The sequence below is a fragment of the Callithrix jacchus genome, chromosome 6 (assembly GCF_049354715.1).
Source record: "Callithrix jacchus isolate 240 chromosome 6, calJac240_pri, whole genome shotgun sequence".
Taxonomy (NCBI): Eukaryota; Metazoa; Chordata; class Mammalia; order Primates; family Cebidae; genus Callithrix; species Callithrix jacchus.
Genome location: NC_133507.1, coordinates 4,166,719 through 4,190,624, shown reverse-complemented (window position 1 = coordinate 4,190,624; position 23,906 = coordinate 4,166,719). Strand labels below are relative to the sequence as shown.

Sequence of the window (23,906 nt, the reverse complement as noted above, 5' to 3'; positions counted from 1 at the left end):
GTGCGTATGTGTGTGCCTGTGTGTGTGTGTCTGTGTGCCTGTGTGTGTCTGTGTGTGTCTGTGTTGTCTGTGTGTGCGTATGTGTGTGCCTGTGTGTGTGTGTCTGTGTGCCTGTGTGTGTCTGTGAGTGTCTGTGTTGTCTGTGTATCTGTGTCTCTGTGTGTCTGTGTATGTCTGTGTCTGTGTGTTGTCTGTGTGTGTTCTGTGTGTGTGCCTGTGTGTCTGTGTGTGTGTGTCTGCATGTGTGTGTATGTGTGTCTGTGTGTGCCTTTGTGTGTCTGTGTGTGTGTCTGTATGTCTGTGTGTATGTCTGTGTATGTCTGTGTTGTCTGTGTGTGCGTATGTGTGTGTCTGTGTCTGTGTGTCTGTGTGTCTGTCTGTGTGTGTGTCTGTGTGTCTGTGTCTGTATGTGTGTGTGTTTGTCTGTGTATGTCTGTGTCTGTGTGTTGTCTGTGTGTGCCTGTGTGTGTGTGTGTCTGTGTGTGTGCCTGTGTGTGTGTGTCTGTGTCTGTGTTGTCTGTGTGTCTGTGTATGTCTGTGTCTGTGTGTTGTCTGTGTGTGTTCTGTGTGTGTGCCTGTGTGTCTCTGTGTGTGTGTCTGTGTGTGTATGTGTGTGTGTGTGGTCACAGGTCAGCTGGGAGGTGACAGCTGAGGTTGACTGTGACTAGGCCCGGCCACCCCACCAGCAGATACACTGAGCTTCCCAGAACTGTTTTGCATACTCTGCCTCGAGCTCACAGTCATGTCCCTGTCACCAGAAGGCAGGGCCTCACCAGGAGTGCCATGGTTGGGAGAAAGTGTGGGATAACATTTAGGCAACAAGACCACAGACAGGGCGCCTGGCCCCGCCCATGCTGAGAGCACCTCTCCCAAGCTCCCTGGCCAGAGGGCTGCAGGGAGGGGAGTAAACCCCCGGCCAGGCCCTGAGGCCTGTCCACTGGCAAGCAGCACCGTGACCAAATACTGGGAGAAAGTGGCTTTCCTTAAACCACTACCAAATACCAGGAGAAAGCGTGTGATGCGGTGGACACTCCCCAGGCAAGCCCTGGTCTCAGGCACGCCTGTTCCCCCATCCCCATCCCATCCATCTATAGCTCTATGTATATAGATAGGTGTAGATATACGACAGGTTTATTTCTATACAGCAGGGCTCCATTACCTTAGACACACATCTCCAGACCCTCAGTGAATGCCTGAAACCCGGCACAGTGCTGAACCCTATATATACTATGCATATTTTTTGCTTTGTCACAATTTCACAGATGGAAGGTCATACACTCACACACACACACACACACACACCCCTCATACCTTGAGCTCCAGAACCGACACCTGCAGCACAGAAGGGCCAGCCTGTGCACAGGTGGACTGTGGTGGCACCAGGCTGCTGGGTGCTCTCCAAGGCTTCCTAAATATCCCCGGATAAAAGACAGCATGAGAATCAGCTCGCCTGACGCATGACTGTCACCTCCAGAGAGGTCATGAGAGCAGCACAGATGCTACCGTGGGAGGGTCCCAGGGCACCTGTGGGCCTAGGTACCACCCCAACGAAGACGTCCTGAAATCCATGTGGAATGTCTCCAAGGACGGAAAGCACAAGATCCTCAGACACGGGGCGCCCACGTTCACAGCAGCCAACAGGTGGAAACACCCGTGTCCGTGAACAGATGAGTGGATGAAGATGATGTATGGTGGATACATGCCACGGAAGAGCATCCACCTCAAAAAGGCGGTTCTGGCACACGCTTTACATGCATGAGCCTTGAGGACATGATGCGGACTCAAATCAGCCAGTCACTAACGGGCAAGGACTGCGTGAGTCCACTCATGCGAGACACCCAGGGCAGTCCAATGCGCAGACACAGAATGTGGAATGGCTGTAGCCAGGGGCTGGGCACGGGGAAGGGGGAGTTAGTGTCTTCACGGACATGAGGTTTCTGTTTGGGAAGATTAGAAGTTTGGGAGAGAGGTGGTGGTGAGGGTCACCACAATGTAAACGCATTTCATTCCACTGAACTGCACACTTAAAAGGCTTAAGTGGGCCGGGCGCGGTGGCTCAAGCCTGTAATCCCAGCACTTTGGGAGGCCGAGGCGGGTGGATCACGAGGTCAACAGATCGAGACCATCTTGGTCAACATGGTGAAACCCCGTCTCTACTAAAATTACAAAAAATTAGCTGGGCACGGTGGTGCGTGCCTGTAATCCCAGCTGCTCGCGAGGCTGAGGAAGGAGAATTGCCTGAACCCAGGAGGTGGAGGTTGCGGTGAGCCAAGATCGCACCATTGCACTCCAGCCTGGGTAACAAGAGCGAAACTCCGTCTCAAAAAAAAAAAAAAAGGCTTTAGTGGCTCATTTTATGTTATGTCTATTTCACCATAATAAAACAATTTAAAAAAAATAAAAGCACAAGAAATAACACACTTAAGGTGTGTACCTGGAGCACAGCTCAGCTGCTCAGTGTGACAGTGACAAGCCCCAGGTTAGCACATGGCCCACTTCCAGGAAGTGGGGAAGTCAGAACACCCCACACCTTGTGCCTTGAGTTTCAGAGCTGACACCCACAGCACAGGACCAGCCTTGCACACAGGTAGACTGGTGGTGGTGCCAGCCCGCTGGGCGTTCTTCAAGGCTTCCTAAATATCTCTGGATAAGAGAGACAGCATGAGAATCAGCTCACCTGACACATGACTGCCACGTGCCTGACACGTGCAATATTCCTTCAGTCATCTAAAATGACATCACAACATGAAGCTACTGGAAGACTCTTTGGGTGACAGTGCCTAAAGTGACACCCATATGCAAAAAAAAAAAATGCACCATCATGGGGTGCAGGAAAACATGACCAAGAAATGCACCATCACGGGGTGCAGGAAACACGACCAAGAAATGCACCATCACGGGGTGCAGGAAAACACGACCAAGAAATGCACCATCACGGGGTGCAGGAAAACACGACCAAGAAATGCACCATCACGGGGTGCAGGAAAACACGACCAAGAAATGCACCATCACGGGGTGCAGGAAACTGACCAAGAAATGCACCATCACGGGGTGCAGGAAACACGACCAAGAAATGCACCATCACGGGGTGCAGGAAACACGACCAAGAAATGCACCATCATGGAGTGCAGGAAACACGACCAAGAAATGCACCATCACGGGGTTCAGGAAACACGACCAAGAAATGCACCATCACGGGGTGCAGGAAACACGACCTCCTTTGTTTGTAATCGAGGTTTATCTTTTTTTGAATATTTTGCTTGTTTCAATAGATGTAAGATATTTGTGCATTACATGCCTATAATTTATAAATAACACCCACACTGGGTGCACATGCACAGGCAGTTTTTACTCACAGAGGTGTGAGATCAAGAGCTTTTCACGACTACAGCTATAATGAACCAGCCACACTAAAAAGAATCAATAACATATAAATTTTTCTAAAAAGCATCTGTACAGCATCTTTGTCAACTATCCTTGTTCAATTCTGGGTATTGGCTTTTATCAGGAAAACTGTCTGGCGTTAGACATTTTCTCAAAAGCCGGAAATATTTAAACAGCTTGATCCCATCCACGCACACGTCCATGATCAAAGGGACACAGGAGGCTCTGACTGAGCGGCACGCACAGGCACTCAGCTCGTGGCCCGAGTCACATCCCCGGGTACACCAGAGCCCTAGGGCCACCTGTTCTGCTCCAGAGCTCTGCCGCTTTCGGGCTGAGTCATTCCTTTTTGGGCTCCCATTTTCTCAAAGGAACAATGAAGGAATAATGAAGAATTTACAAGCATCTCACAGGGTTAGCTGAGAACGGTACCATACAGGGTCATAAAATTCTGGCAAGTATACAGTGCTAGAGGAATAGGTGAAGTTTTATCACTAAGTATCTCAACTAAAAAAAAAGCCCCTTTTTTTCATCATGTATTCATGATCCCACTAAGCAGTTTGGAGCTCTTCCATATATTCTTAGGTAATTCAAACAGCGACAGCTTTTTTTTTTCATTACAGAGTCTCTCTGTCACCTGGCCTGGAGAGCCGTGATGCCATCATAATCACATCTCACAGCACTCTGGACCTTCAGTGCTCAAGCAGTCTCAGCCCCCGCAAGCAGCTGGGACTCTAGGCGTGGACCACCATGCCCAGCTGACTTTTTGTATTTCCTGTAGGGATGAGGCCATGTTGCCCAGGCTGTCTCCAACTCCTGAGCTCAAGCGATCCATCCACCTCGGCCTCCCGAAGCCCTGGGATTACAGTTGTGAGCCACTGCCCCTGGCCTACAGGCTTCCTTCTTTTTTCTTTTGAGATGGAGTCTTGCTCTGTCATGTAGGCTGGAGTGCAGTGGCGTGATCTCGGTTCACTGCAACCTCCGCCGCCTGGGTCCCAGCGATTCTTCTGGCTCAGCCTCTCAAGTAGCTGAGATCACAGGTATGTGCCACCACACTCAGCTCATCTTTTGTATTTTTACTGGAGTACATGACGTAATGGGGTATCACGTCAGCCAGGGTGGTCTAAATCTCCAGACTCATAATCGACCCGCCTCGGCCTACCAAAGTGCTGGGATTACAGGCATGAGCCACCCAGACTAGCCAACAGCCATTTTTTTTTGAGACGGAGTTTCACTCTTGTTACCCAGGCTGGAGTGCAATGTCGCGATCTCGGCTCACCACAACCTCCGCCTCCTGGGTTTAGGCAATTGACCCACCTCGGCCTCCCAAAGTGCTGGGATTACAGGCAGGCACCACCTGGCCTGGCCAACAGCCATTTTTTAACCGAATGGTCTCAATCAATATTAACATGGAAAAAGCTGTAGATCAAGAATGTGGTTTCTCCAGGCGTGGCAGATAGAGCCTGTATTCCCAGCTACTTGGGAGGCCGAGGCAGGGCTGTATGAGGGCCAGAAGTTCAAGACCAGCCTGGCAACATAGCAAGACCTGGCCTCTAAAAAGCTTTTAAAAAAATTATCTGTAAAATAAGGGTGCAAAACAAAACATCAGACACACGGCGCCTGTTTGTCAGACTCTGGACCGGCACGTGACGTTATTAGCTTCCCCTTGCGGCTGCAACAAATCATGACAACTCAGTGGCTTGAAGGAACGCAAATTTGGGGAGGTTTATTTTATTTACGTACTTTTATAGAGATAGGGTCTTGCCCAGGTGCAGTAGCGCAATCACAGCTCAGGGCAGCCTCCCTCTCCTGGTCTCAAGCGATCCTCCTGCCTCGGCCTCCTGCGGTGCTGGGACTACAGGCACATACCACACTGCAGCCAGCTAAACGAACGTGTCGGTTTACAGTTCTGGAGGCCAGTCTGACATGGGTCGTACTGGGTCAAAATAATGACTTCAGCAGGGCTAGGGGAGAGAATGTTTCCTTGCCTTCTCCAGCTCCTGGAGGCCGCCCGCACGCCTTGGCTCCTAGGGCCTCCACTTTCAAAGCCAACAACGGCAAATTGGGTCAGATTCACATCGCATCTCTCTGCCCGCTCTTCTTCCACTTTTACACACTTGTGATTACACTGGGCCCAGGATGCACTCCGGGATAATCTCCCCATCTTTCTCCGTGAGAAAGGGGAATTCGAGTTGGCTGTCAAGGTCGCTAAGCACCAGCAGCGCATTAGCAACATTAACTGCAGCTAACTTTCATGCCCCTTTCTCCTGGGACCTAACAGAGGGCGGTAGCTCCAGGGTGTTTTACGTCTCAGTTCTACTATTAGTGAGCACTGTGGGGCTGACAGAGGAGAGGACTGCCATCGGAAAGAGGGCTTGTTACTCAGACTCCTCCCGAGGAGGAGCTCGTCACACCCACCGCTGTGGGAGGGGAACATAGCGGAGACCAGGGTCCTAGAAGGCAGAGACTGGGGCGAGAGGGGAGAGTCTTTTCTGTGCCTTTCATGGGAAAGAACAGGAGAGGTGGGGTGAGCAGGCTTACAGTCCGTTACTTTACATAATGTTGGTGGCCCCTGGGACGTTGGGCTGTCCCTAGCTGCCTGGTAGCTGGACCTGGGTGACGAGAACAGGTGCACGGTGAATGAAACATGGAGAGGGCCGAGGGTGTGGACGCCAGATTGGATGGCTTGCACACAGAAAGCAGGCTGCTGCCATGCTGTTTGCTATCTCTAGGAATCATCTAGGCCTGGGAGGGCCCGTCCCTGCAGAGGCAGCAAGGCTCCAGATGTTCAAAGCATTAGACGACAGGAAACAAAAAGACATGCTTAGCACAGCACTGAATGAGCAGAAACTGACCTAAGATGTCACTGCATGCAGTAGCTGGGGACAGAGCCAAGAATTACAGACACTGCCCTCCCTCCGGCCCCACACGCCTTCCTCTCCGAGTCCCAAGGGTGCATTGTGAAGGAATTCCCATTAAGTCTGGCCAGACACATTACAGAGGAATTAACACAGGAAAGGAAGCAGAAAGAAGAAAGAGAGAAAGAGAGAAAGACCAGAAACAGAGGAAGTTCACCTCGAAATCAAGGAGGAGCGCAGCTCGCCTACAGGACTGAGCCCGATTCCGGCTCTCACCGCCCTGTGAGCCAGAACCCGAGGGTCCCTGCCAGAGACCTCCTGGCCCCCAAAACATGCTCCCTACAGATGCAAAAGACCATAGGCAGCAACCAGATTGCTAAGGAATGAATCAAACTTTCCGTCCTGCTTCAAAGCGATGATTTTCTTTCTAAAAAAAAAAAATGTGTACATGGAAAATATTACAATGCAAGTCACAATGAGGATGAAACGCCAGGAAAAGACACACATCTGACTTGACTAGAGCCTGCCACGGCAAAATGAATAATAAAATAACGACAATGATAACAGTGACACTGAAATGTTATCACCCAGGTTTCTACCAATTACTTATCAGTGACACGATGTACGTAATTAAATATAATTAACCGTCACGCCGGTGGATAAAATTACCCTTTCTGCAAAAATAATTACATGCCACGTAATTCTGAAACGGTTGTGTGAGGTGAACAATTGCAGCCCGGTGTGTGTGTGAGACTGGAAACCATCGCTTTGAGTTACGTTCAAAAACAGTGTGTTTGTTCAGAGGGAGACAGAGCCAGTGGAGGGTACCCGCGGGGACAGGGGCCTCCCCAGCTCCTCTCTCCCGTCACACGGCTCTGGCTCTCGGTTTTCTGAGCCAGCAGAGCTCCTTGCAGAGCAGGGAACTTTAGATGGGCTCAGGGACCTGCCTTATTTCTGGTTCAGCATCAGCTTTGCCTCCTGTAGAGCAGGCTAGGACTTTTACAGACTCCTACCCTAGACCCCACGGAGCAGCACTGGGAGCCTGTAATTCCACCCCAGCTCACAGCATGTAACTGAAACACAGCTGAGTTCCAACTTGGCCGAAAGCCACCAGAGAGGCCCTGGCTGTGTCTGGTATGGCCTCAGCCAGGCCCTGGAGGGAAAGGAAGGCCCAGAAAAAGGGATGTGGTCACACCCTGGGGCCAGCCCACAGGCGGGGCGAGTCCCCGGCGGCTCCACAGCCAGTTTTGGAGAACTGGAACGGCAGGGCCCCAGCGCGCTCCTCCCTGGGTCCCTCGCTCCCTCCCCAGCCCTGCAGTGACTCACTGGGGGCCCAGCCAGCAGGGACCACACCCATCGCCCCCGGGACCTGCAGCCCGCACCTCCCCTCCACAGACAGCACCCAGGAGCCTTGAGGTCACATCCGAACCAAGGATGTCACTTGGAACCTGCATTTACCTCTTCTGGACCTGACTTTAAACTGTCATTAGAAGTACACAAAAACAAACTGCAGGACACACACGTTGGAAACCCTACAAATGACTCAGTTCAAATGTGCGGTGACAGCCCGGGTTTCCTGCCGTTTTGTTAACCCCTCGTGTGCTGGATTCTTTTTTTTTTTTTTTTGAGACGGAATTTCGCTCTTGTTACCCAGGCTGGAGTGCAATGGCGCGATCTCGGCTCACTGCAACCTCGGCCTCCTGGGTTCAGGCAATTCTCCTGCCTCAGCCTCCTGAGTAGCTGGGATTACAGGCACGCGCCACCATGCCCAGCTAATTTTTTGTATTTTTAGTAGAGATGGGGTTTCACCATGTTGACCAGGATGGTCTCGATCTCTTGACCTCGTGATCCCCCCGCCTCGGCCTCCCAAAGTGGTGGGATTACAGGCGTGAGCCACGGCGCCCGGCCGTGTGCTGGATTCTTTTACAAACAGTATTGTTGGCGCCAAACATCACTTCTGTGGGGAAGCAAAGCAGACAGAGGCTGGGAGGGGTGAGTGGGGATCTCGGGACTCCCGAACTCGGGGAGGGAGCCTTGTCAAGTCTGGCCTGGCCCAAGCTGAGGTCCGTCCACACCCCAGGACCATCCTAGAAAAGTCCTAGGCTCCTATACGGATGGCAAATCTTCTGCTGAAACAGAAATAAGGGAGCTCTAAAGTTCCCTGCTGTGCAGCCGCCGCCAGCCTCCAAAGCGCCTGCTGAGCACCTTTCGTGGAAGCCTTGCTGGAGGCTTCCAAGGCTCGCCGCTGCCCGCCTAGGTTGAGTTTCCTTTTGAAAACCAACATTTATGTAAGGTTTTTAAAAAAATTGTTACAACTGTTGATAAGCAAAAATGAATCAAAGACATCATTCAATCCGCCAATGAAGTGAAGTCGTTTTATGTTTTCGAAACAAACCTTCCTCCAAAAAGGTTATTATCGAAGCCAATTAGATTTGCAATACACGCCGCATTGCCATCTAAACAAAGACGCGTTCACCTTCCCGCTTCCCCAGAGCGCTTCTTCTAGTCAGGAACGTTGCTCAGAAGACACCTGAGCCAACAGAGGCCCACTCTGGATCCTCGGCGGCCCTTAAACTTAGCAGTGGGGGTCGGATCTATTCCCAGCATTTCAACGTTCTTTCCCAAAGCTGTCCATTTACCCGCGATACAAGTACACAGGTAAATGACACCCAAAATTATTTGGTTGGGTTTGGAGGTACAACTACCTCAGTGTCTTAACAATGTGAACAGGCCAGCTGCAGTCCCTGTATTTTGGGAGGCTGAGGTGGGAGGATTGCTTGATGCCAGGGGTTCGAGACCAGCCTGGGCAACATTGTAAAACCTCATCTCTAAAAACAAAACTATTTTAGCAATCTAAAAATGTGAGCGAGTATTATCAAAAGATCTCAACAGCAATACTGAAGTAGTAGTAAAGGTAATAATAATGGCTGCAGCTGACGTTTTCAGATTCTTACCTGCCTGCCTGGCCCTGCAGCACCACCTCCAGCCCCCGCATTTCTTCGTGTACTGCTCATAGAGCAGCAGAGGCTGCTAGCTTCTCTCTGCCCCTCCCTCCCAGGAAGGACCATCCTCCCTGCAATTTAATGCTATCCGCTCTCCAATCTGATGCCGTCCTCCCTCTACCCTCCTCCCACCTGTCAAATGCCATCTTCCCTCTGATGTCCTGTTATCCTCCCTCCTACCGAATGCCATCTTCCCTCCGATGTCCTGTTATCCTCCCTCCTACCGAATGCCATCCTCCCTCCGATGTCCTGTTATCCTCCCTCCTACTGAATGCCATCCTCCCTCCGATGTCCTGTTATCCTCCCTCCTACCGAATGCCATCCTCCCTCCAATTTAAATGAGAACACAGGGCTGAAGAGAAATGCATTTTGCCTTGCATCTCACTGCTGGCAAGGATCTAACCTCATTGAGGGTGCTGGGGCTCAGGGACCAATACCCCAAAGTATGGCACTTTGACACGCTGAACTGAAGAAGCCGCAGGGGCTCTCTAACCACCTCCCAACCCCACCTCTCAATCCTGTCTCTCCCAAAGCACAGGATGAACTCCTCTGAAGTTCCCTTCTCTACCCAAAATCCAGGCACTCCCAAGAGGAAAAGAAGTTTTGATTAAGTGAGTTCGTATTGTGGAAAGAAAGACTGAAGTCTGATTACACAGCTGGACAGGCTTTTGTCACAAACCACTGTCTGCTCTGCAGGCCTGACACACTGGGCCCAGGCAAGAGAATTCCCCTAAAACTCATTTGCTACCCTCTAAAATCATCCCCACTTCCTGTCTCCTTTCCCCTAGGAAGGAGGGTGTGTAACCCTCTGCTCTCCACTGGGTGTTGGGCAATCATTCCCCTACAGTTCTTCTGTGCTCTGCATGTGAATAAATGTGTATGCCTTTTCTCCTATTCATCTGCCTTTTATCAGCTGACTTCCAGCAAACTTTCAAAGGGCAAAGGGGAAGTTTTCCTTTAGCCCCTACAAGGGCATTTTAATTGTCTCTAACTTAAAATGAGGACACAAATTCTTAATAGCCTCATAAAAATAGTACGGTAGGCAAAGTATTCCAAAATACAGTATCCCCAGTGGAAAAATAACCACAAAGTATGCGCCGCGCACATTCATGCAGACCGCACTCTGGGAAAATGCAAAACAAGTAAACATAGAAAGTCGGGCTAAGAGTCTTCTAAAAAAGCAGAAATCAAAATAGCTCTTCATGTTTCCTGTAAGTTCTCTCAGTGTGCTAAATAGAGCAAAGTGAGTCTTGTACAAGGGCGCACAGTGGGCCTCCCTGGGGCAGGCATCCAGCAAGAAGCTGGAGCATGATGTTGTGACGGGCAGGAGCCTAACAGTCACCCAGCCCCTTCTGAAACTTCCCAGAACATGGAGAAGCCCTGTCTTTAAAAGTATCTTCCAGACATGCTTCTCAGTGAAGGCCTGACTGGCCTTTGGGAAAGGGTAGTCAATGGGGCAGGGCCTTCCTGGGCAGGTGAGGCCACTGCGTATCAGCCAGCAACCGCAGCCGTGAGCACCAGTGCCAGGGACACTGCCACTCACTGTGATTGTTAAATGCTACCAACACGTCAGGAAGAAGGTACTGCCCCCAGATGAGACCCCTGATCCTTCCCTTGCAGGAAGGATGGAACCTGAGAATTGACCCTCACCACAATGAATGCCCATTAAATGACACCATGCAGGCCACGGTTTAGCTCCTGGGAACAGGCAGGTTGGGCTTCAGAGGCCACTGAAAGGCACAGAATAACTGCATTAAGAATAGCAAGACCTGGTCGAATCCAAAAGAATCAGCTAAAACAAAACAAAACAACAAAAAGCAAGATCACCTGTGGTTCCAGCCAGCTCTGATTGCGCCAAGCGCACGCCCGCCCTGGCACCAGGGTGAGACCCCGTCTCAGAAAGAAAGACTCAGAGACGAGAGGGCTGGTTCCTGCTGACCAAAGCAATCAATTACAATAATAAGGACAGCGAACTGAAACCGATCAATTATGTTTAAATCCATGAATCCATAATTTTTTTTTTTTTTTTTTTTAGAAAATGTATATAGCCTACTGGAGAAGTGGTTGATTCGAGAGTGGGGCAGACAAAATAGATGAGCCTGGGGCATCCCATGTAGTCGGGGAGTAAGGGACAGTCTGGAAAGAAGGGCTCGGGGCCTGGGGAGGACAGGAGAGCCAGCCTGAAAGAGCTGCCGAAGGCTGAGCCATTAGTCTACAATCTGGTCAACTAAGATACAAATCCATGAGAAAGAAACACAGCTATTCTAAGAATTCCAGTTAATAAGTAGGAAAGGAATGGGGTAAAGGAAATCACTGTTAGACCACCGCATCGTAACTGCTACAGACTGACGGAAACAGAAAGGATGACAAGAGGGTACCATCAGCAACTCTGCAATGACAAATTACGTAACTCTGATGAAACGGACAATTTCCTAGAAAGATACTTTGGGAGGCCGAGGCGGGTGGATCACGAGGTCAAGAGATTGAGACTATCCTGGCCAACATGGTGAAACCCCATCTCTACTAAAAATACAAAAATTAGCTGGGCATGGTGGCGGGCGACTGAAATCCCTGCTACTGGGGAGGTTGAGACAGGAGAATTGCTTGAACCCAGGTGGCAGAGGTTGCAGTGAGCTGAGACTGTTCTACAGGACTCCAGCCTGGGCAACGAGAGTGAAACTCTGTCAAAAAAAAAAAAAGAATAAAGAAAAGCCCAGGCTCAGACTGAAGTTCTCTTCAATGTTGAATTCTTCCAAGTATTTAATGAAGAATTAATACCAAATCTTCCAAAAAGGAAAATAGGCCAGCACAGTGGCTCATGCTTGTAATCCCAGAACTTTGGGAGGTCAGAGAGGGTGGATCACCTGAGGTCAGGAGTTCATGGCCAGCCTGACCAATATGGTGAAACCCCACCTCTACTAAAAAAAAATACAAAAATTAGCCAGGCGTTGTGGCACGTGCCTGGCTACTCAGGAGGCTGAGGCAGGAGAATCACTTGAACCCAAGAGATGGAGATTGCAGTGAGCTGAGATCATGCCATTGCACTCCAGCCTGGGCAACAAGAGTGAAACTCCATCTCAAAAAAAAAAAAAAAAAATAGTGGAAACACTCCCCAGCTCATTCTATGAGACTAGTACAGTACTTTTCTGTATTCAACCCAGACGAAGCCACATACACTGCACCCCATCCCGAATATCCCACATGAATTCAAATGCAAAATCCCCCAACACGTTCTAGTAAATGGAATCTAGCAAATATAACAACGGATTGCACCTTACGACCAAGTAAGTTTTATCCCAGGAATGCAAGATTGGTTTAACATGTGAAAATCAATCAATGAGTATACGTCATATTGATTGAACTATGCCCAAAAGCCACATGGTCATTTCAATAGATGTAGGAAAATACTTTGACAAAATCCAACATCTTTTCTTTTTTTTTTTTTTTTTTTTTTTTGAGACGGAGTTTCGCTCTTGTTACCCAGGCTGGAGTGCAATGGCGCGATCTCGGCTCACCGCAACCTCCGCCCCCTGGGTTCAGGCAATTCTCCTGCCTCAGCCTCCTGAGTAGCCAGGATTACAGGCATGCGCCACCATGCCCAGCTAATTTTTTTGTATTTTAGTAGAGACGGGGTTTCACCATGTTGACCAGGTTGGTCTCGATCTCTAGACCTCGTGATCCACCCGCCTCGGCCTCCCAAAGTGCTGGGATTACAGGCTTGAGCCACCGCGCCCGGCCCATCTTTTCTTGATTAAAAAAATCACTCAACAAAATAGGAACAAAATGGAACTTCCTCAACCTGATAAAGAGCATCTATAAAACCCCACAGCTTGAAATCTCAGCATTGGTTAAAATACACACACACGCATGCGCGCACACACACACATGCACACACAGCTAGCACAATACTTAATGGTAAAAAACAATGTTTTCCCCCTAAGATCAGAAACAAGAGAAAGATATCAGTTTTTGCCATTTCTATTCAACATCGTACTGGAGCTTCTAGCCAGAACAATCAGGCAAAAAAAAACAAAGAAAGAAAGAAATGTAAGGTATGAGGTTGAAAGGGAGTAAGTAGAACTGTCTCTGCTGACTGATGAATGATTCTATATGAAAAAGACTAAGGGAGCCACAAACAATTATTAGATGTCTAATAAGTGCATTAGCCAAATGGCAGGACACAAGACCAACACGCAAACCGATGACCAAAACTCCTTAATGCATTCATGGAAAACCGTTTAGATCTAAATGGAGAATGTGAATTAGTGAATAGTTTTGTACTAATGTTATTTTCTCAGTTTTGAATATTACAGTGCAGTTTGTGTTCAAATTAAGAGAAGGCAGGTCTGGGGTATGATCTGTACTATTTTTGCAGCTTTTCTCTTAAGCATAAAATGATTTGAAGTAAAAAGTCTAAGAATTTTAGAAAGCTAGTTGGCTAGTGATATGGTTTGGCTCTCTGTCCCCACCCAAGTCTCATCTTGAAGTGTAAAAATCCCACGTGTTAAGAGCAGGACCGGGTGGAGGTAACGGAATCATGGGGGCAGTTTCCTCCACGCTGTTCTCGAGATAATGAGTGAGTCTCATGAGAGCTGAAGGTTTCATAAGCCCCGGGCCTTCCCCTGCTAGCACTCATTCTCTCTCCTGCCGCCCGTGAAGAGGCGCTTTCTGTCATGATTGTGAGTTTCCCAAGGCCTCCCCAGCCACATGGAACTGTGAGTCAGTTAAACCTCTTTTCTTTATCAATCACCCAGTATCGGGTATTTATTCCCAGCAGCCTGAGAATGGACTAAAACATCAAGCACTTATTTCTCCTTTACTATATGGGCTGGACCACTGGGAAACCAGGTTGGAGATGAGGGAAGTGCCTCTTTATAACGGTATTTCCTATCATAAATTAGGACGCCACCATTTTGCAACCCCTAACCAATCAATGGATGCAGGCGATGATCATCAATGACTGTCAGCATCACAAAGAGACAAGTGAGCACACACGTCTCCTAATGGAAGTGCAGGACACCACCTAGCAATGCGGAGACCAAGCCAGCAGCACAAGTTCCAACCTGAGCCTGACGAAAGCCAAACAGGCGTCCAGAGCCGCCTACCAATTCACACCAATTACAACAGAAAAAAACATGGTACCCGAAACCACACAGAACTAATCCCCAGTATTCAGGCCCTGGAAAACCGCACAGGACAAATAACCCAACTTCTTCAAAATAAATTGCAAGGGAAAAAAGAGAAAAGAGTTTTCTAGGGGGAAATATGTACATTAAGGAGACTTAGAAGATTCATCAGCCACCTGCAATGAGCAGGCCTTACTTAGAACTGATTTAGGCCGGGCACGGTGGCTCACGCCTGTAGTCCCAGCACTTTGGGAGGCTGAGATGGGTGGATCACGAGGTCGAGAGATCGAGACCATCCTGGTCAACATGGTGAAACCCCGTCTCTACTAGAAATACAAAAAATTAGCTGGGCATGGTGGCTCGTGCCTGTAGTCCCAGCTACTCGGGAGGCTGAGGCAGGAGAATTGCCTGAACCCAGGAGGCGGAGGTTGCGGTGAGCCGAGATCGCGCCATTGCACTCCAGCCTGGGTAACGAGGGAAACTCCAACTCAAAAAAAAAAAAAAAAAAAAAGAACTGATTTAAAGGTACACATTGAAATACACACATCCCATTTATGAGACAATTTAACAATTTTAGGCTTGTAATCCCAGCACTTTGGGAGGCCAAAGTAGGAAGACCGCTGGGGCCCAGGAGTTGGAGATCAGCCTGGACAATGCAGTGAGACCTTATCCTTATGAAAATGTTTAAGAAAAATTAGCCAGGTGTGGTGATGTGCACCTGTGATCCCAGCTACTCAGGAGGCTGAGGCAGGAGGATCGCTTGAGGCCAAAGGGTGGAAGCTGCAGTGAGCTGTTATCACGCCCCTGTACTCCAGCCTGCTGTTAAGACAACAGGGCAAGACTGTGTCTTAAAAATAATAATGAATTATTTAGGTAAGATAATGGTATTTGTAGTTCAGTGTTGAGGAGAGTCATGCTTTTCTACTGATTTATTTACAGGTGAAATGTCATGATGTGTGGAATTTGCACCAGAATGATGGGGGGGACACATGTAAAATAACGTTAGCCATGACTTGCTAGTCGTTGACACGGGATGATGGCACACGGAGGTCTGCCACATGTGCGCATTTCTATGTATGTGAAACTTTCTAGAATAATGTTTTTAATGAGGCCTGTTGCTCCTGGGGTGGGAATAGCAAGTGAGGTAGTAACTGTGGACCTGGGGTCAGAGCGGGGTGGATCTGGGCTCAAATCGAGGTACTGCCATCCCCTAACAGCATGACCTTAAGCGGTCGAGGCTTGAAGCGTCACTTTCCTTGTCTGTGGGAGGGCGATGTGGGAATGATGGCATCGTCGGAGGGTAAAATGGAACTGTGTGTATAGGACATTGGGCTCCTATTAATCAGTAAAGAACCACCACCTCATGAACAAGCCAGCCTTCGGATGGCATCAAGGTTTTGGGCAAAGAAACATTCTTTTTTCAATGCAACTTGACCTCATGAGCCCAGTAATATACGACGTGTAACAGGTACCAAAACATTATTTCCAACAAGCATGTGAATGGCGATGTGGAAATAATATTCTGCAAGTGTCCAGTGCTCTGACCTGCCTGCAGGGATGCCAGACCCGCTGAGGAAGAAGTGCCGTGGTCCTCACTCCTGGGTCATGCCCTGGTGGCTCTGCTTTTGCAAACCTTTTGCTCAAGTGACAGAGATGTTGTGCTTCCCAGGGGAAAGATGTATTGCCTGCTGGCCTCTTGTTGCATTAAGAGGGAGGGAAGGAGGGAATGTGCCCCACAAGAGCCAAGGGCACCGCAGAGGAAGAGACGAGGTGGGCGGGGGAAAGGAAGGCAAAGAGGCACAGAGGAGGAGGGGGAGAAAAACGAAGGCTGGCAGGAAAGAAAACAAGAGGAGGACCTTGCTGAGTGAGAACGTCACCTTCTCATCTGCTCAGCTCTTCTGAAACAAAGCCTAAAATGCAGGGGATGTGGCTTGGATAAATAACCTTGGTGGGCTGGGAAAATGCAGAAAAAATCAAAGCAAAGGGAAGAGACCAAAAGTAGGACAATTCCAAAATAAGCAGAGAGCACCTCCCGACTACCTGTTTTCCCAAAAGGTGACGGAAAGACACCGAGACGCCGCCCTCAAACCAAGCACAGAGCCCAGAAGATTCAGGGAAACGCCGCCTCGGGTTATTTCCTGCCGAAACGCTGCTGGTTGCATCATCCTGGGGACAGATGCTGAAAGGTGTCGGTAAGACTACAATCCAGTCCTCACAAAGGACAAAGAAGCAAAAGGGAGAAAATCTAGAAAATGATACCAGAGCCCAGGTGGGCTTTAGGGGAGAGAAGGGGTCACTGGCCCAGGTCCTCCTCCAGCAGCACCCGCAAGGTGCACTCCATCTCCAGGAGCAGAGCGCCAGGCTGCGGATTTGAAGCTCCCCGCTCCCCGCTGCTGTGGAAGAGGTGGTTGAGAGCGATTTCTGCAAGGCACAAAGTCTTCCCCGATAGAGGATTTCTGCTTCCTGCCTGCAGAAGCGCCCGCCACTCTCCCAGCCTGGGCTGAGTCCCCATGCCCCCTTCCTTTCTTCTCCTCCAGCCCTGCCCCCTCAGTCCTCGGCCCCCAGCGATGCCCACCCTATTCCAGCTGGACACTCAGTGTTGGAGACCAATGTCAGCTAAAGGGAAGTCCAAGCCCCACACGAAAGCCAGAGGCCACATCGCCCTAGACTCCCCCCAGGGCTCGCTGAGATGCAATCTCAAGCGCAGACGGCCCCTTTCTTCCCATCCAGGCCTGTGGGAAAAAGGCTTCTCTAAAAGGCCTTAGCCAGCACCAAGGTCCATATGATCAGAGGGGCTTCCCACAGCCTCCCCTCCCACTGGACCACAGCCTAGTGATGAGGGGTGGCTGGGCCCTCCCCACCGCAGGCGCCTAACACCCCAGAATCACACAGTGCTCCCCCAACCTGCTGAGTGTGGCTCAAGAGGGTTTTCCTAAATAGCATGTGAGATCCATGAGGAGAAAATGGGTCCAGGATGAGGAAATGGGGGACTGCTTCTCAAACACCCCAGCCTAGAAAGCTGCATTTCCAACAGGCTCCATGCGGGATTCTCACAGAAAGGGGCCAAAGGACAGTGTCACTGAGAACATAACATAAACCATGGCACACCACGGGCTGCACATTCACGTGCAGGGAACGGCCAGGAAGTCACTTCCGGGACAGTGGCAGCGGCTGGGACGCCCAGCTAAAGTCCGCTGGGGCTCTGCGTGAATGACACGTGGCTCGCTTGCACCCACACCCCCATGCACAGCGGCTAGAACAGCAACACTTGGAGGAGGCACCCCACAAAACAGACCTGGACAGTTTACAGTCCTGCTTCTGATCTCCCCTGCAGTCATCCAAAGGCACAGCACAGACCTTGGCCTGGCACAGAAGCCATTTCCTTGGCTCCTCTGTGCCATCTGGGCACCAGGTCCCGACAGCCTGGGCTTCATATCCATGCTTCACTCCAGTGCACCCTAGAACTTATTCTCCATCTCTGTGCCAAGGCCCTGTCAACCCCTCGCCCCAATCTCCCACTGCAGCACTCGCCCTCTGCCCCACCTTGCCTGGCAACAAACCACAGTCCCAGACTCTTGTCCTTCCTGGGAGGCCTCTCCTGACATGAAGCCTGCATCCCGGAGCTCGGAGCCCCACCCAGGAATTCACCTGGTAGACACGCCCTGTCGTGCCATCTGTCCCTCCAGTAAACTATGGGTGAAACCAGCCTCCTTCTCCTTCTACCCCCAGGGCCTAGCACCACCTCTTCCAGCCTTTCTGGAACTGGAGGAATTCGAGCTACCCTCCCCGAGAACAATGAACAGAAGTGGGGCAGTGAGCCCACTGTCCTCAAGGCAGCTGGGAAGTGAAGGAAAAATGCTGCCAGTTTCTTCCATAGGGAAGACAGGGTCTGAGGGAGGGTTAAGATGCAGAGGCAGGGGCAGAGTGGAAGGGGAGGGGAACAGCTGGGTGAGGTCTAAGAGGAAGCTGAGGTTTCAAAGCCCCTCAGGTACCTGTTACCTCACAAGGTAACAGAGACAAGAGAATAGCTTTTAGATCCCAGCCTCAGTTTCCTCATCTGCAAGATGGGTGTGACGGTCACTCTAAGGATCAAATGACATCATGGGTTCAAAGCACTTTGACAACTGAAAATAAACTGTTTTTCTTCTGAGGCGTAAGTATTTCTGAAAAGGAAGATACGGGAGTTACAGGCTCAGAAATAACAGGAAGTGGCATCTGTGCAGAGGTGTACAACTGTCGCGCCCCACCAGGGCGACGTGATGGAGCCCTCGCTTGGGGGACACGGAGGGCATCTGTAGGAGTGCCGCTCATGACACTGCTCAGGCTTCTGCTGAACAAGGGCCGGCAAATCCCACAGCCCTGTTCGTTGAAAGCCACCTTGCTCGGGAGCAGGCAGAGCGGTGTTTCTCAAAGTGTGTCACAGGAGAGTCTTCTGCACGTGAATCTAATACTCACATTCCTGGGCTCAATCCCAGACCTGCTGGGCGAGACACTTTGGAGAACTGCTATTTTTAACCAGCACCTCCAGTGACTCTCACAAAACTTTCAGAAGCATGAGCACAGAAACAGTCAAAAGGCTGTGCAGTCGGAAGACCTGGGTCAAATCCCAGTGCCACAACCCTGCTGCCGACTGACACTGGGCAGGTTTACTCTGTTTCCATAAAGTACGAAGCACAATCACCGCAGCATTGCCGGAGGGGGGGCGGGGAGGTGAAAGGTACTATAGAGGAAAGCATCCACGGCTTCATCAAAGCAGAGAGTGGCAACTGTGACCCTCCTCTTTTAGGGGATCGATCTGCCACTAAGAGGGCATAGTGCTTCCTGGGGTCGGTCTCTCATGCATGATGGAAGCCAGGCACCGCCAATGTTCTCCTATTCAGAAGCCCATCTCAGTCCCCCTTCTAGGGGTCAAGCAGGGTGAAGCAGGAGGGAAAGCTGGGCTGAGCTTTGGAGGAAAGGAAAGACCACCCAGCTTCCTCCTGGACAGGACCTTGAGGTCCTCCAGGCTGCCGGACACAGCTCCAAGATGGACCTACCAAGGGGCTCTCTTGGGGTGGAGAGCTTAAAGCAAGAAAAGGCCGCAGCTTCTGGACAGGCCCGCCCGAGGTTCTAAAACTCCAGGAGGGAAAAAGAGCAGGAGAGGCCCATCACAAGGTCACCCCTGGCACTGCCCATGGCAGGGCTCGCAAACGCCCCGCAGACTCTTTCCTCCGGGAAACAGGTTAAGATGAAGAAAGGTAGGCAGGCAGCTACAGGGCGGTGGCCGGCTCCCGGCTCACAGCGGAGGATGGTCAGTGCCGCCCTTCCCCTGCCCTGGCACCTGAGCTGTGCCAGGCACCTCCGGGCTTTGCTGCTGTCAGGAGCTCAGCTGTTATCAGACTGAGCTTTACAGTCGTGTGCCGGCTGCTCCCGGGCCACGGGCCCTGGCTGGGGACTGAGGCGGGGACTTTAGGCCACACGGGGCCAGGCTGGATGTCCCTGCCTTTCACTTCAGGCGCGGCCAACTGGGGATGAGGATGCTCAGCGGCCGTCGGTTTCAGGCCCTGGGATCACCCTGGCTCCGACACGGAGTGACACGGGGTCCCCACGCGTCCCCGCAGCCAGGGAGCCACAGGGCGCAGAGGGGCCTTGGCGGCGCTGCGGCTTCAGTCAGCAGTGGGTCCCAGCCGGCCTCCACCCTGAGCAGATCTGCCCGGCAAGCACCCGGCCCCGCCCATCACCGCGCCCAACGCCAAGTTCCCGGGGCGCCTGGTCCCCCACACCGCACCAGACACCAAGTACCTGAGGCGCCCGGACCCCCATCACCCTGCCCAACGCCAAGTTCCTGGGGCGCCTGGTCTCCCACACCGCGCCTGACACCAAGTTCCTGGGGAGCCTGGTCCCCCACACCGCACCTCACACCAAGTTCCCGGAGCACCCGGGCCCCCATCACTGCGCCCAACGCCAAGTTCCCAGAGCGCCTAGTCCCCCACACCACACCAGACACAGAGTTCCCGGGGTGCCCAGGCCCCCATCACCGCGCCCAACGCCAAGTTCCCGGAGCGCCTAGTCCCCCACACCACACCAGACACAGAGTTCCCGGAGCACCCGGGCCCCCATCACTGAGCCCAATGCCAAGTTCCCGGAGCGCCTAGTCCCCCACACCACACCAGACACCAAGTTCCCGGGGCGCTCAGGCCCCCCATCACCGCGCCCAATGCCAAGTTCCCGGAGCGCCTAGTCCCCCACACCACACCAGACACAGAGTTCCCGGGGTGCCCAGGCCCCCATCACTGCGCCCAACGCCAAGTTCCCGGAGCGCCTAGTCCCCCACACCACACCAGACACCAAGTTCCCGGGGCGCTCAGGCCCCCATCACCGCGCCCAACGCCAAGTTCCCGGGGCGCCCGGCCCCGCGCCCCCGCCCGCCTCACCTGCTGAAGACCAGGCAGCCCAGGTGGTTGATGTCGTGGTCGGAGCGGTGGCGGCTGTAGTCCTCCCACAGGTCCTTGAAGGCCGTGACCGCCAGGATGAAGAGCACGGGCGCCAGCGCCAGGCCGGGCTGGAAGGCGTTCACCGCCGGCACGAAGTTGAGCAGCGCGATGAGGACGAAGTACACGTTGGCCAGGCGGTGGAACTGCTCGAACAGGTTCTTCGGCAGGAAGGACAGCAGCGTGTACTTGGTGGTCTTGAGCCGGTTGTCCGCCAGGTGCTGGGCGCCCCCGCGCCGCCACCGCCGCCGCCGCCCGCCCTTGGCCGCGCCCGCCGTGGGGTCCTCGTCGCCCGGGGGCGGCAGCAGGTTGGAGCGCACCGTGCGCGTCCCGCCCTCCCGGCGCCTCCGCCGCCGCCGCCGCCGTCCCGCAGGCTCGCGCTCCATGGCCGCGTGTCGCCGCTCCGGCTCCTCCGCCGCTCACGCCCGCCCGCGCCAGCCTCTTAGGTGATCATCGCTCGCGGCCGGGCGCGGCGGGGCGGGCTCGCTGCCTGCGGGGCGCACGGAGACCACGGTCAGCAGCGTCCAGCCCCGCCCCGAGCACCCGGCCCCGTCCGCCCCGCCGCGGGCCAAGTCCCCAGGACACACTGAGCCCCCGGCCCTGCCCCGCGCCCCGACTCGGACTCGCCGGGGAGCAGGAAAAGAAAAGGGCCTTAGCTGGAAACTTTAGAGAGGTTTAGTTTCGTTTCCCAGAAACATCAGTCCGGTCCCAGAACAGGGCAAAGGCGCGCTGCCTCCAGGAGGAGAGAGAGAGAAACCGCGGGGCGCGAGAAGAGGCGCCGCCCCCGAGCAGCCCGCGCCCGGCCGGGGCCAGACCCGATTCAACCTGGGTGGCGAGATGACCTCGGGGCACCCGGGCCGGGACCCTACTCCAGGAGCAACTGGAATCAACACCCAGGGGAGCCGTGGCATCCAGCGCTCCTGTTTTTACGCCTTTATTACGGAGGACCATTGCTCCTGGGGAGCTCCGGGAGGGGCCACTCGGGGTGCCTCTGAGACCTTCTCCCCGCCCCCACTGCCCGGGCCCCACACCTTTCAGATTCCGTTCTTGGGGTAACTAGACTTTCATGTCCTCGATCTTCATCACTGCCTTTCCTTCCTCTCCGAAATAAAGTATTTTTCTTTTTTCTGTTTTGTTTTGTTTGGTTTTCATGGAAAGGAGAAATACCTTGCTATAGCAAAGACAGCCTGTGGTTTGCAGGTACTAGAGTCTGTTTCCTTCCCTAGGAAACCATGAGGACCAAGCGCCCCTGTGTCTTGTAGCTCTGAGATGGCTGCGGTGGCCAGGAGGCGGTGGGGGGAGGAGGTGTGGGGGGAGGCGAGGATGGCTGTGGGAGGAGAGGGAGGGTGTCCCCGAAGTGTGAGCGCAGTACTCCCCTCCACATCGTGGGGCACCCGAGACGGGGTGGGAGAATAAGCTCGATGCGGAAAAAGGAGATGGCAGTCCCCACATCTGCAGTGAGACCCCACAGGTGTCCCACGGCTGTGACTGTTTGCCTCCCTCTTGAGAAGTACAGAGATGAGAAGCAGTTACTTGTTGCCCAGGAGCCCATGACTGGGGGGCTGGCCGTGGCCGGGGCTCTTCCAGGGGGTGTTGCTAGCAAGGCTCTGCCCTGAGTGGACTCAAATCGCTGACCTCTTCCCCAGGACCTGGCTCGGGGAGGCCCTGTCCTCCTGCACCCTGGCCTTCCCAGGTCCAGCTATGACGTTCTCACAGCTCTACCCAGCTTTGCCACCATCCACACTGTTCCCCAGAATCCAGGGTTAGACGGTGGAGTGGTGACAGGGATGAAGAAAAGAATCCCTTCCCCCAGTCACAGGGGTGCGCTTTCGGGCTGTAGAGGCGCAGATCAGGGAAAGGTGTGGCTGAAGTCTGCATCGCCAGGCAAGGGAGTCAGGTCTCAGTCAACCAGCAGCAGCCACACGCAGCATCAACAGCACGTGAAGGCCCGCAGCACCCGGTCTCCTGGCCTCACACCCCATGGCTCCATGTTTCCTGGTGACCCCTGAGGTCTGTGGCCTCCTGTCTTCAGGGGCATCCTGGTGGACCCTTGCCCCGGAGCCCACAGGTTTCCGGCCTTCCAGACTCCTAGCTTCAGCCAGTCCACACTGTTGCCAAGTAATTTCCACCTCATTCCATTTCCTTACCCTGGAGCTTCCGGAGTCCCCCGTTGCTTGCAAATGCTGATTCCTCAGGTAGAGGTCCCTTGAGGCCGTGAGGGGGCTGGCACCAGCTTGCTGATGTTCTTCAGCCCCTGCCTGCTTCAGGCCCAGCCCCAAGGTGAGAGGCTCCTTGTACTTCTCAGAACAAGCCTTGCTCATCCTGTCCACATTCCGCTCTAAGGTTCTGAGATTCTGTGAGTCACACTGCCCAAGTCTGGAATCTTTTCCCACCTGCTCTTCCCCAGTGCAAAGTTGGCATTTCCAGGAGCGCCTAGCTCAGCTCAGCTCCAGAAAGGTCTCCACGCTGTGTGAGCCGGGGAACCTTGGAGGGGTTTTTGAGCTCGGGTGCCTTCTGCCAGCTGGACTCTAAGACCCTGGCCTGCCGGGACGAGGATGAGGCGCTGGTGTGGTCGGGTGGACTTTGGGCTGGCCATCTGCCCCTCGGGGCTGTAACAGGGGCCCGCCGCAGGCCTGTGACCCAGCACAACTGTCCTTGTTGAGCGAATACTTGCTCGTCACCTGCTGCGGGCCCAGCAATGTTCCAGGCACAGGGAATTCCTTCACGGAGAGGGATGCAGGACAAGACATCGTCATGGAGTTGCAGCAACCCAACGAGAAACCAGGAGACCCCGCGGAGGGCTCTGGGAAGGATGAGAGAGTGCCTTACGAAAGAGGGGCACTGGAGCCGAAGCCTGAGTGGGACAAGATGAGGTGGAAGAAGCTTCCAGACAGAGGGGGCGGCTCTGTCAAAAGGCCCCAAAGGAGAAATCGCAACATGTTTAAGAAGGAGGTGGGGCCTCTGCCTTATGCTCATTCCAAAACCTTCAACCCCAGGGCTTCTGCTTTAGGTGATGGGGATACCTGGGGAACCCAGCAAGTCTCTGCTCCCCGGAACACCAGGTCC

The 23,906-nt window shown here is 52.8% G+C and overlaps 1 protein-coding gene across 1 annotated transcript in view; it reads right to left on the bottom strand.

Annotated features, from left to right (window-relative positions):
* Positions 1 to 21,295, bottom strand: part of ATP10A (ATPase phospholipid transporting 10A (putative)) — a 170,734-nt gene extending 149,439 nt beyond the window's left edge. The window contains 1 exon segment of the mRNA XM_008998262.6: positions 20,784 to 21,295. Within this exon segment, the coding sequence (XP_008996510.5) occupies positions 20,784 to 21,226 (443 nt within the window). The 5' untranslated portion in view covers positions 21,227 to 21,295.
* Positions 21,296 to 23,906: the final 2,611 nt, after the last annotated feature.